At 38.8% G+C, this 18,037-nt stretch overlaps 1 protein-coding gene across 3 annotated transcripts in view; it reads left to right on the top strand.

Annotated features, from left to right (window-relative positions):
- The window catches only part of LOC127426309 (kinesin-like protein KIF21B), a 119,959-nt gene that overhangs the window by 51,122 nt on the left and 50,800 nt on the right, over positions 1-18,037 (top strand). For all 3 annotated transcript variants that reach the window (XM_051673041.1, XM_051673040.1, XM_051673042.1), the window contains exons 4-14: positions 1,593-1,742; positions 2,391-2,525; positions 3,287-3,454; positions 5,580-5,695; positions 8,864-9,059; positions 11,083-11,272; positions 11,943-12,006; positions 12,110-12,331; positions 15,629-15,770; positions 17,577-17,730; positions 17,834-18,022. In XM_051673041.1, the coding sequence (XP_051529001.1) occupies positions 1,593-1,742; positions 2,391-2,525; positions 3,287-3,454; positions 5,580-5,695; positions 8,864-9,059; positions 11,083-11,272; positions 11,943-12,006; positions 12,110-12,331; positions 15,629-15,770; positions 17,577-17,730; positions 17,834-18,022 (1,726 nt within the window). The remainder of the gene's footprint in view (positions 1-1,592; positions 1,743-2,390; positions 2,526-3,286; positions 3,455-5,579; positions 5,696-8,863; positions 9,060-11,082; positions 11,273-11,942; positions 12,007-12,109; positions 12,332-15,628; positions 15,771-17,576; positions 17,731-17,833; positions 18,023-18,037) is intronic.

Below are 18,037 nucleotides of genomic sequence, written 5' to 3'. Positions count from 1 at the left end.
AAATAAAGAAAAATGTTCTGTCTCTCCTACAACGTGCATCCATTTGTCCTCCGGAGGTCGTTTGAGTGATCAGATTTATATTCGTCTCAAATCTGTTTTGGAGGGCATCTACACTTGTTTTTTTCATGAACGGATAGCAATCCGATCAGCAAAAACATATGAAGTGACTAAGTGTAAATACCCCCTAAATCTTGCTACTTTTAAACTGCTTAAATATTTGTATATATCTGAATATTAGCAGTAAAGTTAAATTAAATAAACGTATATTGCTCTTATACATAGGGTCTGATTGTATGTCAATATACAACGATCAGCCACAACATTAAAACCACCTGCTTAATATTGTGTAGGTCCCTGTCGTGCCACCAAAACAGTGCCAACCTGCATCTCAGAATAGCATTCTGAGATGTTATTCTTCTCACCACAATTGTACAGAGTGGTTATTTGTCAGTTCGAACCAGTCTGGCCATTCTCTGTTGACCTCTCTCATCAACAAGGCATTTCTGTCCACAGAACTGCCACTCACTGGATGTTTTTGCCACCATTCTGAGTAAATTCTAGAGACTGTTGTGTGTAAAAGTTCCAGGAGATCAGGAGTTACAGAAATACTCAAACCAGCCCGTCTGGCACCTACAATAATCCATGCGATTATCTAATCAGCCAATCATGCAGATAAGGGCCAGGAGCTTCAGTTAATGTTCAAATCAACCATCAGAATGGGGAAAGAATTTGATCTCAGTGATTTGGACCGTGGCATGATTGTTGGTGCCAGATGGGCTGGTTTGAGTATTTCTGTAACTGCTGATCTTCTGGGATTTTCACACACAACGGTCTCTAGAATTTACTCAGAATGGTGCCAAAAACAACAAACATCCAGAGAGCGGCAGTTCTGTGGACGGAAATGTCTTATTGATGAGAGAGGTCAACAGAGAATGGCCAGACTGGTTCTAACTGACAAAGTCTACGGTAACTCGGATAACTGCTCTGTACAATTGTGGTGAGAAGAATAGCATCTCAGAATGACATTCTGAGATGTGGTTTGGCGCTGTTTTGGCGGCATGAGGGGGACCTACACAATATTAGGCAGGTGGATTTAAGGTTGTGGCTGATCTGTGTATTTATATTGTACCAGAGTTTTTTTTATTTGATTTCATCATTCATAATGCTTAATGCGATTGTAGTACAAAAAAAGTACACAGAGTCATGAACCCTTTTTTTTTTTTTTTTTTTTGCATTTTCATATTATTTTGTTTGCTTCAAATTACAATACATAATGTTGTGATTCACTAGCTGGTTGATTTGGTTCATGGCTTAGAATTATTTATTGAAGAGTTTTTTAAAATCGCAATGGAGAAAATAATCGGAAACAATACTTCAGGAGGCAGTTGAAAAGTGTGTGCTCTGTTGTGCTCTATCCCAGTTTTACTCCTTTTTTTTTTTTTTTTTTAAGGTTTTCATTGTTTATCACTGCCGAGACCTTGTCCGTCAGCTTGTTGTGGTCTCTGGCTTCTCGAGGTCAAACACGCCAAACTCTCTCTCTGTCTCTGGCCTTTTGACCTCTTGACCTTTCATATGTGTATTTGTCTTTTCAGCTCTACAACGAGGAGATCCTGGACCTGTTTGACAGCAATCGTGACCCTGAGGCTCGAGGCAGGAAGTCCAACATTAAGATCCACGAGGATGGGAGCGGAGGCATCTACACCACAGGAGTGACCTCACGGCTAGTCAGCTCCGAAGAGGAGGTCAGATTTCTGTCTGGCTGGTCTATCTATGGGAATCATTTTAATTTTTTTCTTGAGAGGCTTATGGGAATTAGACATGACATGTCCCATTTTAGTGTAATCAAAGACCAATCTCTCTTATGTTTTCATCCTTTTGATGGAAAACAAGGAACACAGATTTTTATCTATAAATGGGTAGTTGATGCATAATGTTTGAGCTTTTTTTTTTCCACATCAAGATTTGGGTCACAATTAAGTGAAACTGTCTATTTTAGGTGTTGTGACCATTTTGTCACTTATCCAATGTTTTTCACCATTTTTAATCACCTTTTTGCCTTCATTTTTTATCTAAAATTGTTAATTGTAAATGGTACTGCGGTGACGAATACATTTTCAAACAGGATTCCACGTAGAGTCTTAATGAGGTTAAAGTAATGCATGAATAATAATAAATTTAATTTTATAAATTTTATTATTAATAAATACATTTAAATATAAAATAGCAACATGCTTCAAATAGTATTAAATGGAGTACTGCATATCACACTGCAGGTTCACTTCCCAAAAGTATTTAATGTTAACTACACTAACATAGAAACATATCACAATGACCAATAGATGCTCACATACTGTACACATTTTGTCACACTGTCTGTACTCTCTTCTCAGCTCCTGCAGTGTTTAAAACTGGGCGCTCTGTCCCGCACCACTGCCAGCACACAGATGAACGCCCAGAGTTCCCGCTCTCATGCCATCTTCACCATCCACGTCTGCCAGATGAGGGTGTGCCCACAGCCACACTTGGTACGGCACTCCCAGACACATCAGCACAAGAATAATGAGCCCCCACTTGGTTTAGCAGCTTGCCAATGTTTGCCAAGAAGATCTGTCAACAGATGTGAATATTTATTAAAACTGCATACATAATGTTAAGAGCTGTAGTATTGATCTTAGCTGGGTTACAAACCATTAACAAGTTCAGTCGCATAATAAGTTTCGTTCTGAAGTATTAAAAACCATAAGAGTCGACCTTGCTTATATATTGACAGTAATTATATTAAACCACTGACATTAGAAATATCAGCACTAAACATGTCAGTACGCACAGAAAATGCAGGAACATGGAAGATTGTATGCATAATTTACGATAATTTTGCGCATGGAATGTAAGACATGCAGTAACCCCAAAAAGTATTTGGGCACTTAAGCCACACTTAAAAATGTCTTTGCATTAAATAACAAAATATCAAACCAAGTGACATTTATTTTCAAGAAACATAACACAAACACACTTTTCAAGCAAAACATTTCACCAAAATAAGTTTGTTAAAAGTTTGTTCTTGAGACAAATAGTGAAGTTAGTACTGACAAAAGGTCTAGCAACATTTGTTTGCAGTTGCGACAAATATATATATATATTTTATCTAATTCAATGAAATTCATACACTAAATGTGACTTAAGTGTCCAAATACTTTTAGGGGCCACTGCAATTTGTGTTAGTAGCTTCCAGTTGTCATGTTTTTTTTTTTTGTTTTTTTTTTCCCGTGTCCCTCACCTATTCCAGGAAAATGGAGAGATAAACGGCGTATCTGATTGCTCCATCTCTCAGTCGGAGTACGAGACGCTCACTGCTAAGTTTCACTTTGTGGATCTGGCAGGCTCAGAGCGTCTCAAACGCACAGGAGCCACAGGAGAGAGAGCGAGAGAGGGCATCTCTATCAACTGTGGCCTGGTACGTGGAAAAGTTCATTCTTAAACATTGAGATAAAACCAGCCTTTCATATCCTAAGTTCAATGGGATAGCTCACCCAAAAATGATCATAATCTATTCATTCGCAAGATGTTTGTTATTTTATTTTTTTTATGGAACACAAAAGGATTTGGCTAGCTAAATATCTAGGCTGCTCTTTTTATTTATTTATTTATTTATTTTTTATATGCAATGAAAGTGGATGGTGACTACTGCTGGTTTTTCAATGAATAATGACATAGCTTTATATGAGGAAACAGAACAAAATTTATCACATGGCATTTGAAGATATGAGGCACAAGTTGCATCATCTGATTTCATGGTGCTTTTTTTTTTTTTTGCGTTGTTTGGAGTTTGACCACTTTAGACCCCATCCGCTTTCATTATATGGAAAAAGCAGCCTATACATTCCACTAGCCAACTGCTTTTGTGTTCCATGAGAAAAGTCATCATACAGTGATCAGCCACAACATTAAAACCACCTGCCTAATATTGTGTTGGTCCCCCTCGTGCCGCCAAAACAGCACCAACCCACATCTCAGAATAGCATTCTGACATGATATTCTTCTCACCACAATTGTACAGAGCAGTTATCCGAGTTACCGTAGACTTTGTCAGTTCGAACCAGTCTGGCCATTCTCTGTTGACCATCCACAGAACTGCCACTCACTGGATGTTTTTTGTCTTTGGCACCATTCTGAGTAAATTCTAGAGACTGTTGTGTGTGAAAATCCCAGGACATCAGGAGTTACAGAAATACTCAAACCAGCCCATCTGGCACCAACAATCATGCCACGGTCCAAATCAATGAGATCACATTTTTCCCCATTCTGATGATTGATGTGAACATTAACTGAAGCTCCTGACCCGTATCTGAATGATTTTATGCACTGCACTACTGCCACATGATTGGCTGATTAGATAATCACATGGGTGATTGTTGGTGCCAGACGGGCTGGTTTGAGTATTTCTGTAACTGCTGATCTCCAGGGATTTTCACGCACAACAGTCTCTAGAATTTACTCCAAAAACAAAAAACATCCAGTGAGCGGCAGTTCTGTGGATGGAAACACCTTGTTGATGAGAGAGGTCAATAGAGAATAGCCAGACTGGTTTGAACTGACGAAGTCTACGGTCATTCGGATAACTGCTCTGTACAATAGTGGTGAGAAGAATATCATGTCAGAATGCTATTCTGAGATGCGGGTTAGCGCTGTTTTGGCGGCACGAGGGGGACCTACACAATATTAGGCAGATGGTTTTAATGTTGTGGCTGATCAGTGTATGTGATTTGAGGTACATGAGTGTGAGTAGATCATGACAGAATTAGAGTTTTTTAGTTTATTGTCTCTTTAACCTTTACCAGAGAATCACAAGCCGACATCTCTACCATCACTACAAAACTGGCTTGGTCAGGGATTTTTCAAGTCAAATTTATCCTGGACTTCAATAGAGGGATAATTCACCCAAAAATGCTAATTCTTTCATTTACTCGCCCTCATACCATCCCAGATGTGTGTGACTTTCTTTTGTCTGCTGAACACAAATGAAGATTTTTAGAAGAACATCTCAGCTCTGTAGGTCCATACAATGCAAATGAATGGTGGCCAGAACTTTGAAGGTCCAAAAACCATATAAAGGCAGCATAAAAGTAATCCACACGAATAAAGCGGTTAAATCCATGTCTTCTGAAGCGATATGATAGGTGTGGGTGAGAAACAGATCCATATTTGAGTTCTTTTTTTACTATAAATTCTCCTTCTTGCCCAGTAGGTGGTGATATGCACAACCTTCAAAGTTCTGACCACCATTCATTTGCACACAGAGCTGAGATATTCTTCTGAAATTCTTTGTTTGCGTAAAATTGTGAGAGTAGTAAAAAGTAAAGGTAAATATATTGGGAGAGAGTTCTGAAGAAGAGCTGAAACAAAGCCAAGAAAAGCTATTGTATTGAGAGCTTTGAGCCAAATAGAGCATTATTGTTTTTATAGCCTAGTTACTCTATTGTAAGAGGGCCCATTTAAAAGCTTTTAATCTTAGATAGCAGTGTTCAATGGAGTATGATGGGGTCTCTGTATGTGTGTGTGTGTGTGTGTGTGTTTGGCAGCTGGCCCTGGGTAATGTGATCAGTGCATTGGGAGATCAGTGTAAGAAGGCGGGCCATGTGCCTTACAGAGACTCCAAACTCACACGCCTGCTGCAGGACTCGCTGGGAGGAAACAGGTAACATCAAATGCAATGTACATGTACACATCTTTACACACCTCTCTCATTCTCTTGCACTGCCTTTCTCTTTTGCTACCCTGCTAGTAGAAAACTTTTATTGTTACATACAAATTTACATGAACAGTGATCTTCCTTCCTTGACAACATTTTAAGTCAACATAGTGATACACAAGCTGTTCTAAAAAGTAGGCAGCATAATTTTAAGTTTTAAGATGTATAAATTGTAAGATGTATTGTGTCTTTTAGGAGTGAGGAAATCCCAAAGATGTTCCAAGTTCAGTGAAAAAATTCATTTATGAGAGAAGATTTGGAGAAAAATTCTGATTTAAGAGTTTTTATATCATGATGGGGACTTCGTGTTGATTTCCATTGTTCTTAAATTTAAGCTAATTGTAATTACTATAGACTAACCCTAATCCAAGCCCTAATTCCTAGCATATTAGTTGTGAAACAACACATTAAGTCCCTTTTATGAAGCTGTTGTGTACAGTGTAGTTAACCGCAATGCAAGTTCTCCAATACAAGTTTTACATGTTTCTATTGTTCTGAAAACATGCTAATTATAATTTCTATAGACCAACCCTAACCCTACCCAATACACTTTCTGAAGAAAAACTATGTGAGTATTGCCCACGCAAAACTTGCCGTCATGATACTAGAGTGCTATGAGTGGTTGCCAGGGTGTTTCTGTGTGGTTGCTAGGGTGCTATTGGTAGATGCTTGGTGGTTACTTACTGGTCCAAGTCAAAATAGCCCATCCCCAAGTCTCTATGATATTCTGCTCTCTAGATATGGCTCTGGTCCCTCCTTTTATGTGGGATTCACCCATTTTTAAATAGTAAATCTGATCTGAATATTTTGAGATAGCATCCATATCAGTAGCACTAACAGTGCGGGACAAGTTACATGCTGAAGTTTAATACTTAAGGTTAGGGGTTTGTTCAGATCCCTAACCATAAGTGTGAGCAATAGGAATAGTGATGCTTACCTTGTTTGATTATTTAGTGTCTTTATGAAGCTCTTAAGTCTGGGTGCCCACAGTTAAGGTTTCTTGGGTTTCACTATCATTGTACAGACATTTGGTCTCATACACCCTCGTATACATATTTGTTTACGAGTTTCAGATGGTCCAGCTCAAATTCACACGCTTACAAATGCTACTGTGTACAGTGCAGTCATTGTCTCTTGAAGGTTAATGCATGCTAATAGTGCATTGCATCAGTGTGTGTGAACGTGCAGTGTTGGGTCACCCAACCTACAGTAAATGCCACAGACTTGTCATATATGCTCATGATGTGGGATCAGAGGGAGTTGATTAAATTAAACATGAGCAGACAGTGGTGTTCCTTTTAAGACATTCAGTATCTGCTGCATCTGCCAAAATATGTGGGCAGTGTGTGTGTGGAGCGTGATTTGTTTCCCCACCCGTATTCTGATATGTCCCACCTCCTGCGTTCAGATTGCCTACTAAGAGCTACCTACAAGCGGTCTGCGATTGGCCAGTTGAGAAGTCGTTCATATAGCCTTAGTAACCATTTTAAACAGAGGGACATCTTATCGTATAAGTTGCAGAAAAACAAACAGCCACTAAGTTCGAAGTTCAGTGCAAATTAATTTTTAATAAATTTAATTGGTTAACAGTAGACTAGACAAAAGTATCGCAAGTATGAATATTCCAGTGTATGAACGTGTGTGTGTGTGTGTGTGTGTGTGTGTGTGTGTGTTTACTCTCTTCTGTCTAATACAACTGATAGACCTATTTACTATTAAGTATATTCCATACAGTTCAATATACGATGTGTAACATAAATTGTCACTTCTTTTCTATAACTTATCATTAATTAATTCTACAATTCGTTTTTAGTAATTTAGAACATTTAACTATAGGTAGAGTGCTTAAACTTATATAATATTAACTATTTCATACATGTAGTCTCACTCATCATTGTTCAGGACAAGTGATGTCACATAACTAATTATTTTCTTTCAAGTACTTTTATCAGACATTTACTGTTAATAAAAAAAAAAAAAACACAACGTTTTTCCACAGTCGCAACGGGAAAGTGTCAGAAGTTATAGTCACCCCAATGACTTATTGTGAAGGTAGCTACTTTTTTCTGTATGAAGCTATCAATTATGAAATTACCAACAAAGAGATTTTCCTGTTTTGTCCGTCTTTCCCCTGCATCTTCCAACTGTTTTCGTTCTTAACTGTGTAAGATAACCATCCTAACAGAAGACGTCGTCAAGCTGGTGACGTATAGACAACTTTCGTCCAATCATTTGACATCTAATTATATCAATAGTGGGAGTGGCCTGAATACGGGTGGGGAAAAAAAATAACTTGTGTGTGGAGTCCATGAGAGCATGTGGGTATTTATCTCTCATCTGTTTGTGTGATTGTGTGTGTGTGTGTGTGTGTGTGTGTGTGTGTGTGTGTGTGTTTCTGAGTGTTTTAGAAATTGTTTTGTTTCTGATAATGATCTCTCAGACCCTTATGAGTTCAAATTCTTACACTACCAGCAAGGTCGTGGCTAAAATTCTTTGGGCTCAAAATATTTATGGGTGGGCACTGGGCACTCTCTCCTCTAGGCCTAATGTTTAGACTATTCTGAAGAGGACCTTAGTGGGCCCCACTCATTACAGGGTCTGGGACAATGTTCCCGGTTGTTTCTTCTCTGATGACAACCCTGACTATCAGTCAAAAGTTTGGACACACTTTACTAAATTTAAGTTTCTCATGATCTTAAAAACCTATTGATCTAAAGGCTTAAATGCTTGAAATTAGTTTTGTAGACATATAAATTGTACCAACATATGAATGTCTTTCCAAAACTGAATAGTGAATGAAAAGCTGCCAACAAGTGGTCAGCATAAATGGGAATTCCTTCAATATGGTTTAAAAAGTTGGTTGAGAGAATGCACAGAATGTGCAGAAATGTAATCTAGGCAAAGGGTAGCTACTTTGAAGAAGCTTAAGCGTAAGATAATTGAAAAATGTTCAGTCTTTACATAATTCACATACTTTTTGTTAAATTGGATGGCTTTACTATAATTTTAAATTGTGGAAAATGGTAAAAAATAGAGTATGTGTCCCAACTTTTGACTGGTAGTATACAGTATATTCTAATTTTCTTTTCCTCTACATCTCTCTCTCTCTCGAAGTCGGACAGTTATGATCGCCTGTGTGAGTCCCTCTGACCGGGATTTCATGGAAACCCTGAACACTCTGAAGTACGCTAACCGGGCTCGAAACATCAAGAACAAAGTGATCGTGAACCAGGACAAAACCAGTCAGCAGATTAGCGCTTTACGAGCAGAGATTGCACACCTGCAGATGGAGATCATGGAGTACAAAGCGGTGAGGAGGTGGAACATTAAGGTTACATGATTCTGGGAAGAGTCATGTTTTAACGAGTCTTGGTCAGCAGAGGGCAGTAAGCGCAACTCCAGTTGAACAGTCAACGCGCAGCTGTTTAGATAACAAACCACACTGCACAAGATGAAAACACATTCAAACACAGCTGGATGGAGCACAACTCTGAATGCAGGGTTCTCAACATGTGTTTTTCTAAATTTCAAACTACGTTTAATTTAACACGGACTCTTAAAAATGCTGTATTTATGACGTGACACAACCAAAGTGAGATGCTCCAAAAGCATTCGTCAGGCACATGTGTACATAGGTGCATCCTTAGAAAAGCCCTTATAATAAGTCTAAATTGGACATATTTGCTGTGTCTCGTTTCGAAGGCTGTGTGCTCCGGAGGTCAAATTTGTCGGCCGCATACGTCACAGAGGCTGTCTAGTTTCAGAAAAGCGATTAGAACGCACTGAATGCAGCCTTCGAATGTGCCCTTCTTTCACAGGAATGAAAGGATGCAAGAGGTGTATCCTTTGTTGGCACTCACAACCCACAAGTCTTTGCTTCAGAGGAAACGTACATAATTTATTTGGAAAAATGATTCTGATTGACCCAAAAATATGATGTTCAAATGCAAGTAATTTTAATTCCCAAGCTGAAGCACCTCAGTAGCTGGGAGTAAAATATATAATATGTAAAATTATAAAAATATATAACGTAAAATAAAGTATTGTGAAGTAAATATAAAATGCGATGTGTGCTGTCATTGGAACCATGATACGTTCTGTTTCCGTTTGTCCTATGAAGGCCATTTCATTTAAACAAAGTTGAGGATGCTCTGTATACCGCTGCTTACAAAGGGCGTGTCCTACTTGGTACCAGCCTTCGAAACGAGACACAGTAAAAGATGAGTTCAATTACAAAATTGATTGCTGAGGAATATAGGCCAATGATAGGCTTATGTTCAAGGATATGGAAGGAAACAATATATTGCTATACATCCATCCATCATTTCCCCATTCATTATTTCATCTGCCCTTTCATTCCTACCCCATGATCCATCCATTCTTTCATCTGGCCTTTCATTCTTGCCCCACCCATCTATCCATCCATCCATTCTTTCATCTGCCCTTTCATCCATCCATCCATCCATTCTTTTATCTGCCATTTCATTCCTACCCCATCCATCCATCCATCGTCCTTCTGTCCATCCATCCATCCATTCTTTTATCTGCCATTTCATTCCTACTCCATCCATCCTTTTATCTACCATTTCATTCCTACCCCATCCGTCCATCCATCCATGCCCCGTCCATCTATCCATCCATCCATTCTTTTATCTGCCCTTTCATTCTTGCCCCATCCGTCTGTCCGTCCGCCCTTTCATTCCTACCCCATCCGTCCGTGCATTCATCGGATCATTTCACTTGATCCATGTTTTCCATAATGATTTATCAGCATAGCAGACATATGCCATGACAGGATGTTGAACACTGTGGGAACCAGTTTTAGACTAGCAGATCTGACTGAAAACGAGAAGCGATTTTATTACTTGTGTACTAGAGAGGAAACAATTTGAGATGATATTGAAACATCATTAAGCAGCTCAACAATTACTTCCTCTGTTAAAACACCAAAAACAGAACTTTACAGATTTCCAGTAGATAGTGAGTCTGCTGTAGATGGAAGGTGACCCTCTTTTAGCCCTTCACTCATTCATTTTCCTCCCCCCTTAGTAGAAACTCTAGGTGTTTATGTAATAACTTGAGGAGACTAGGAAGGCTGTGAAGTGTGGTGGGCTTGTGGGGCATGATAATTTGGTTAGGAAGGGGTTGGCTCACAGGAACTTGCTACACAAAGTTAATGGAGCGTAGCAGTAGCTTATCGCCTCAGCCTGACCTGGATGCTAAAAGACTGCCAATAGTAGAGAGAGTTTATGTATGATGACATTTAGAGAGATGAGTCTCCCTGACAGATGAGAGGGGGGGCTGACACTCTTTACTCTTTGTGTTTCTTTCAGGGAAAGCGAGTGGCCTGTGAAGATGGATCCGAGGGCTTTAGCGATTTGTTTCATGAGAACTCAATGCTACAGAAAGAGAACGATACCCTGCGTATGCGGGTCAAAGCCATGCAAGAAACCATCGACCACCTCAATACCCGAGTAACCCAGCTACTCACCAATGGAGTCAATCTGCTGCTCACCAAGACAGGTGAGAGACCCTTAGTGGCTGGAGAGGATATTTGTCATTGGATTGTGTAGTTAGTAGGGCAGGGCGATTATATTGAATATTTGCAATATAAGACATTTCTTATGTTTATTATTTAAACATTTGTAGCAGAAATGCTGAAAAAATTGAAAAGTTTGGTCCTATTCCAAATATATATATATATTCTATATATATAAAAGTTCTTTTGACATATATATATATATATATATATATATATATGCTTTAAATAGTTAAAGGGAAAAAAATACATGGTCATCACTGTTTATTGCTATTTATTGTTATATTGGTGCATATACTGCAAATACAATTTATGTAAATAAAACTGGAAAAGATGCCTTGATTATGTTTGACTATATTTTTACTTAATTTTACTTCTTGCATTAAACATTTTGAATTGACTTCGCAGCAGTGGTTGGTGAAATGATGGTTCCTTTGTTTGGGGGAAAAAAAACAATTTGCAAGCCATTTCAGAGCAAATAAATAAATAAGATTTATATTGAATATTGTCAAAAAGGCTGGAAAAAAATCTGGACTTTATTTTTTTTATTATCTCCTAGCACTAGTGGTCAGATGGCAAAATAGCCCACTAGTTTGGTTGGTCTTTTGCGGACTTTTTTCATTTATTCTGTTTAAATCTGTTACTCTTTCACAGGTGAAACAAATGAGGAGATAGGAAATCTAATTCAAAACTACATTAGAGAGATTGAAGAGCTCAGGTAACATGTTTGCTCTACTCATGAAGTGACATCCTATTTAGACTTATTATCATAGCGATTGAAATCAATGACTCAACCCTCTTGCTGTCTCTCTCTCTCTCAGGTCCAAGCTATTGGAGAGTGAGGCCATGAATGAGTCTCTGAGGCGCAGTTTGTCTCGTCTCTCTTCCCGCTCTCTGTACCCTGCCTCCCACCCCACTCCAGGACTCTCTCTTGGCTCCTCCCCTTCTGTTTCCATGGATGCAGAGATGACTGATGTGATTTGTCGAGCCAAATTAGATGTGGAGAGGCTAAAGAAAAAGGAGAGAAATCAAATCAGGAAAAGGTGAGGTCTGAGGGTGGTGCCAGAACATCTCCAAAAATTGTAAAGCTCCAGAAAAGGTTTTTTTAATTACTTATGGATTAGAATTATCCAGACACAGATCAGGCATGTTTCTTAGAGATGGATAGGAAAATGGACAAATATTCAACAAAAGCAAGCTAAACAGCTATAACTTTTATTGCACTCAACTATTATAGTCCTCACAAAAAATGGAGACCTACAGAGTATGCACAATAAACAGATTTTAACATGCAATTTGAAGTCTGACAGTAATGGTTTTGAAATGTTTATAGGCCATTGAATTTGATACAAAAGCAGAGCTTTGGCTGTAGCAGCAGTGTTTTTAAAGGGGATACATTTAGAGAGGGTTAGCTGATAATGTGTCAGCATGCTAAAGCCCTCTCCAAGAAGTTTTACATATTTTACAAAATAAACATGCATTAAATAAATAAATAAATATATATATATATTTGTTTTTGGCAGCATTCAGAGTAAATTCTAGAGACCGTTGTGTGTGCAAATTCCAGGAGATCAGCAGTTACAGAAATACTCAAACCACCCTGTCTGGCACCAACAACCATCCATGCGATTATCTAATCAGCCAATCGTGCGTCAGCAGTGTAGTGCATAAAATCATGCAGATACGGGTCAGGAGCTGCAGTTAATGTTCACAACAACCATCAGAATGGGGAAAAATGTGATCTCATGAATGTGATTTGGACCGTAGCATGATTGTTGGTGCCAGATGGGCTGGTTTGAGTATTTATGTAACTGCTGATCTCCTGGGATTTTCACACATAACAGTCTCTAGAATTTACTCAGAATGGTGCAAAAAAACAAAAAACATCCAGTGAGTGGCAGTTCTGTGGATGGAAATGCCTTGTTGATAAGAGAGGTCAACAGAGAATGGCCAGACTGGTTCGAACTGACAAAGTCTACGGTAACTCAGATAACCGCTCTGTACAATTGTGGTGAGAACAGTAGCATCTCAGAATGCTCTTCAAGCTGGTTTTCTGCATTAGTTGGTCATGAAATGTGATCTCATCTTCATCAAAGTCACAAGTATAGACAAACACAATGTGCTTAAGCTAACAACACAAAATCTATTATAATCTTTCATGTCTTAATTGAACACATCCCATTAAATATTCACGATGCTGTGGAAACAGTATGTGAATCCTTGGATTTAATAACTGGTCAATCCTCCTTTGGCAGCAGTAAACTTAACCAAGTGTTTACGGTAGCTGCAGATTAAACCTGCACAAATTCAGAAGGAATTTTGGACCATTCTATCTTACATAACTGCTTCAGCTCAGCCATATTCTTGGGATGTCTGGTGTGAACGGCTTTCTTGAAGTCATTCCACAGCATGTCTATTGGGTTAAGGTTTGGGTTCTGACTGGGCCACTCCAAAAGGTGGATTTTCTTTTTTTGAAGTCATTCTGTAGTGGATTTACTTCAATGTTTATGGTCACTGTCCTGCTGCATCTTCCAACTTCTACTGAGCTTCAGCTGGCACACAGCCACCCTGGTATTATCCTGTAGGATATATTGATAAACTTGGGAATAATTTTTTCCCTCTGATGGCAAGCGGTCCAGGCCCCGAAGCAGCAAAGGTGCCCCAAATCATGATGTTGAAATCGCCGTACTTCACCGTTGGGATGATGATTTCATGTTGGTATGTGGTGACTTTTTTTTTTTTACGCCATACGTAGTTTTGCGTGTTCTTTCCAAACAATTCAAGTGTCAAGGTGGTCTTTGGCAAACTTCTGCCATGCAGCAATGTTTTTGTTGGAAAGCAGCAGCTTCCTTCGTGGTGTCCTGCCATGGACACCATGCCTGTTTAATGTTTTCCATATAGTAGGTTCATGTACAGAGAAGTTAACCAGTTCCAATGATTCAGTCAAGTCTTCAGCTGTCACTGTAGGTTTTGTTTTTACCTCATTGAGCATTCTGCGTTTTGCCCTTTGAGTCATCTTGGCTGGATGGCCACTTCTAGGGAGAGTAGCCACAGTACTAAATCGACTACATTTATAAACAATTTGTCTAACTGCGGACAGATGAAAATCTAAGCTCTTCGAGAAAAACTGGAAAGGGTTATAAAGTTTATGCAAATCAACAATTCTTGATCGTAGGTCTTCTGAGATCTCTTTTTTGCGAGGCACGGTCCACGTCAGCAGATGCTTCTTGTGAATAGCAGACTCAAAATGTTTGAGTCAAGGTAGCTAACCCACACCTCCAATCTCGATTCATTAATTCAATTCCAGGTTTGCCAACTCCTGACTCGAATTCGATTTTGTTGACATAATTAGCCGAGGGGTTCACATGTTTGAATGTTTGAATGATGTATTCAGTATGTAAAGAACAATACAATCATTTGTGTGTTATTAGTTAAAACAGATTGTGCTTGTTTATTATTGTAACTTAGATGAAGATCAAACCATTGGGCATAAATGCTGGTAATTCCAAAGGGTTCATATACTTTTTCTTGCCACTGTATAGATTTAGCTCAATCTGAACTGATGGTATAAAATGTTATTTTGAAAACGGGTGTAACATTTGAAATTAAATGTCATAACACTAGAAAATCCATAGCAAATATAAATGTATTTATAATGTTACATAAGTCATCCAAGCACATATTCCAAAAGTTTCTCCTTTTAAGACAGCCCAATTTGTCTTAACACATGTACCTGGCACTGTCTCCTGGCATAAGCATAGGTTTTGTAACATTACCCTGACTGTGTATCTTGAAGACTTAAATAGGCTTGTCCTCCTATTTTTTTTTTTTTTTTGGTTTTGTAACCAAGCCAATAAGAGGCTGTCAAATATGCTAGAATTAGATTTACCTGTGTTTGTGTGTGTGACAGTACGTCCTGAGCGACTCAAACAAAGGACAGCGAGCTGGCACAGATACAAGTATCTCTCAGTAAATTGTGCAGTTTAATGAGTATGACTGGAGGAACGTATGCTCTTCAGAATGGCTTTAATGCCGGCGTAATGGGAGAGAGGGCATGTGTAATTTCTGAACCTTAGAAGGAAAAAAAATCAGATGTCCCAGCATAAATCTCTGCTCCATGTGTCCCTGTGATACGATTATATAAGAATTAAATAACTGGCTTCTGATGTTGGTGGAATTGTTGGAAATTATGGACGGATCCCTTATTTTTTGTACAGTAACAGTGAACGGGCTGTGAGATTGCATGATGATTGCTGTGTTGATTACTCCAAAGCTCTATGCATGTCTTCATTTAATTGTCATGTTAATAATATTCTACCTGCGTTTTTGTCCTTTTGTAGTCCTGAGAAAGAAAAAAGTTTGAAGAAGAGAGCCAAACTTCATTCTCAGGAAAACGGAGAAAAGCGAGAGAATGGACTTAGCAGAGAAAACGAAGAGAGACGAGAAAACGGAGATGGGGACTCTGATAATGAACCTGAAGAGGTGAGGGGAAACAATGTTTTTAATTGGTGCTTGTTAAGGCACTAGGCTCTAGTACAAAAGTGCTATATCACATACTACATGTTATGGATTTGAACAGCGTAGCTCATCCTTCACCATTTGTGAAGGACATGAATGATACCTCAATCATGTGGCTTATTGAAGGGAGGTGTGATATTACTTTAAAGGGATAGTTGACAAGAAATGAATATTTTTGTCTCACCCTCATTCTAAACCCCCATGACTTTCTTTCTTCTGTGGAACACAAAAGGAAATATTTAGCAGAATGTTTAAGCTGCTCTATCCCTGGTCATTATTCACTTTCATTTTATGGAAAAGAATGAAAAATGAAAGTGACCAGGGACAGAGCAGATAGGACATTCTAATAAATATCTCTTTTTGTGTTCCACAGAAAAAAAGAAAGTCATAGAGGTTTAGGACGACATGAGGGTGACCAGATAAAGGCAGACTTTTCATTTGTTGGTCAACTATCCCTTTAAGCGAATAGGCTTAAGATTTTTGCCTGGTGGATGATAAAAAGGGCAAAAAATCCCATAGACTTACATTGAAAGAAGTCTTGAGACTTGATCGTAGAGACCTGAGGATGGGCTCTTTTGACTTGGGCTAGCAAGCCACCACTCAAAACCCTAGAAATCTGGTCTGCTGGGTACCACAGTGTTTCAGAGACGCTATTTAAAAAATGTAAGTTGAATTATAATAAAAAGGGTCAAAAACTTAAGTGATAATATGTCAAGACAACACTTAAGGCTGTGTTTGATCATATTGTTACAATTGTTACAAAGTAGTTACACTTTGAGATAAGTCATAAGGCATAACTTTGAGAAAATACTTTTTATCAAAGGAATATTTCATCCAAAAAATGGAAATTCTGTCCTACTTTACTCGCCCTCATGCGACTCCAGTGTCATTTTCCAGGTCTTCTGAAGGCATACAATTTTAAAATTCTCTTCGTTAAAACACCCTCATGCCATCCCAGATGTGTATAAATGTCTTTCTTCTGCTGAACACAAAGATTTTTTTTTAAAATATCTCAGCTCTGTACAATGCAAGTGAATGGTGGCCAGAACTTTTAAGGTCCAAAAAGCATATAAAGGCAGCATAAAAGTAATCCATAAGACACCAGTGGTAAAGTCTATATATTCAGAAGTGGTATGATAGGTGTGGGTAAGACACAGATCCATATTTAAGTCCTTTTTTTACTAGAAATCTTCTTTTGTTTTTGGCAATTCACATTCTTTGTGCATATCGACACCTGCTGGGCAGGGAGGAGAATTGGGATCGTTTTCTCACCCATATTGCTTCTGAAGATATGGATTTAACCACTGGAGTCATGTGGATTACTATTATGCTGCCTTTGTGCTTTCTGGACCTTCAAAGTTCTGATCACCATTCACCAGAGCTGAGATATTTTTCTAAATTTCGTTTGTGTTTAGCAGATGAAAATAGTCAAAGATCTGGGATAGCATGAGGTTGAGTAAATTAAGAAAACATTTTAAATTTTGGGCGAAGTCATTTTGTAGTGAAAATCTGTTGCGCGTTCATGAGTGCACGAGAGAAGCTTGTTCACAGTGGCTTGTATTCACGCGAGAACTGGAGTTGTTTAGTGCTAACAACAACGCAAGTTCTTGCATGAACATGTGCTCACTGTGCCAGTGTAATGAGGGTCAACTATTCCTTAAAGCACAAACTCTAATCTCTCTTTGTAGCTGGGGGTTTTAAATGTGTGAAAAGATAAAAAAATAAAAAAAACACACAAATCTTTGCTTTGTCTCATTTACTTCTGTGAAGGATGGCATGTATCCTCTTCAGGAGGACAATCAAGGTGAGAGCTGCTGTGATGTGGAGGAGGAGGAGGAGGAGGAGGAAGAGGAGACCAGGGAGGAGGAAGAGTTTGACAGTGACGAGAGCCTAGTAGACTCTGACTCTGACTCAGAGGAGAAAGGTGCATTCTGGCATGGATTTGTTACTAACGTCCAGTGCATCAAATTTTTCTTTTGGAAGTAAGCCTAGTCTTACACATGTAAACTTTTGACCTTTGTTTACAGTGAACTTGCAGGCAGATCTTGCGGATCTGACATGTGAGATCGAGATCAAACAGAGACTGATCGATGAGCTGGAGAACAGCCAGCGGCGGCTGCTCACCCTGAAGAGTCAGTATGAGGAGAAACTCATTCTGCTTCAGAACAAGATCAGAGACACACAGCTGGAGAGAGACCGTGTGCTGCACAACCTCAGTGAGCGTCTATCTA

The sequence above is a fragment of the Myxocyprinus asiaticus genome, chromosome 35 (assembly GCF_019703515.2).
Source record: "Myxocyprinus asiaticus isolate MX2 ecotype Aquarium Trade chromosome 35, UBuf_Myxa_2, whole genome shotgun sequence".
NCBI lineage: Eukaryota > Metazoa > Chordata > Actinopteri > Cypriniformes > Catostomidae > Myxocyprinus > Myxocyprinus asiaticus.
Note: the sequence above shows the minus strand (reverse complement) of the source record. Positions and strands in the feature narration are given on the sequence as shown.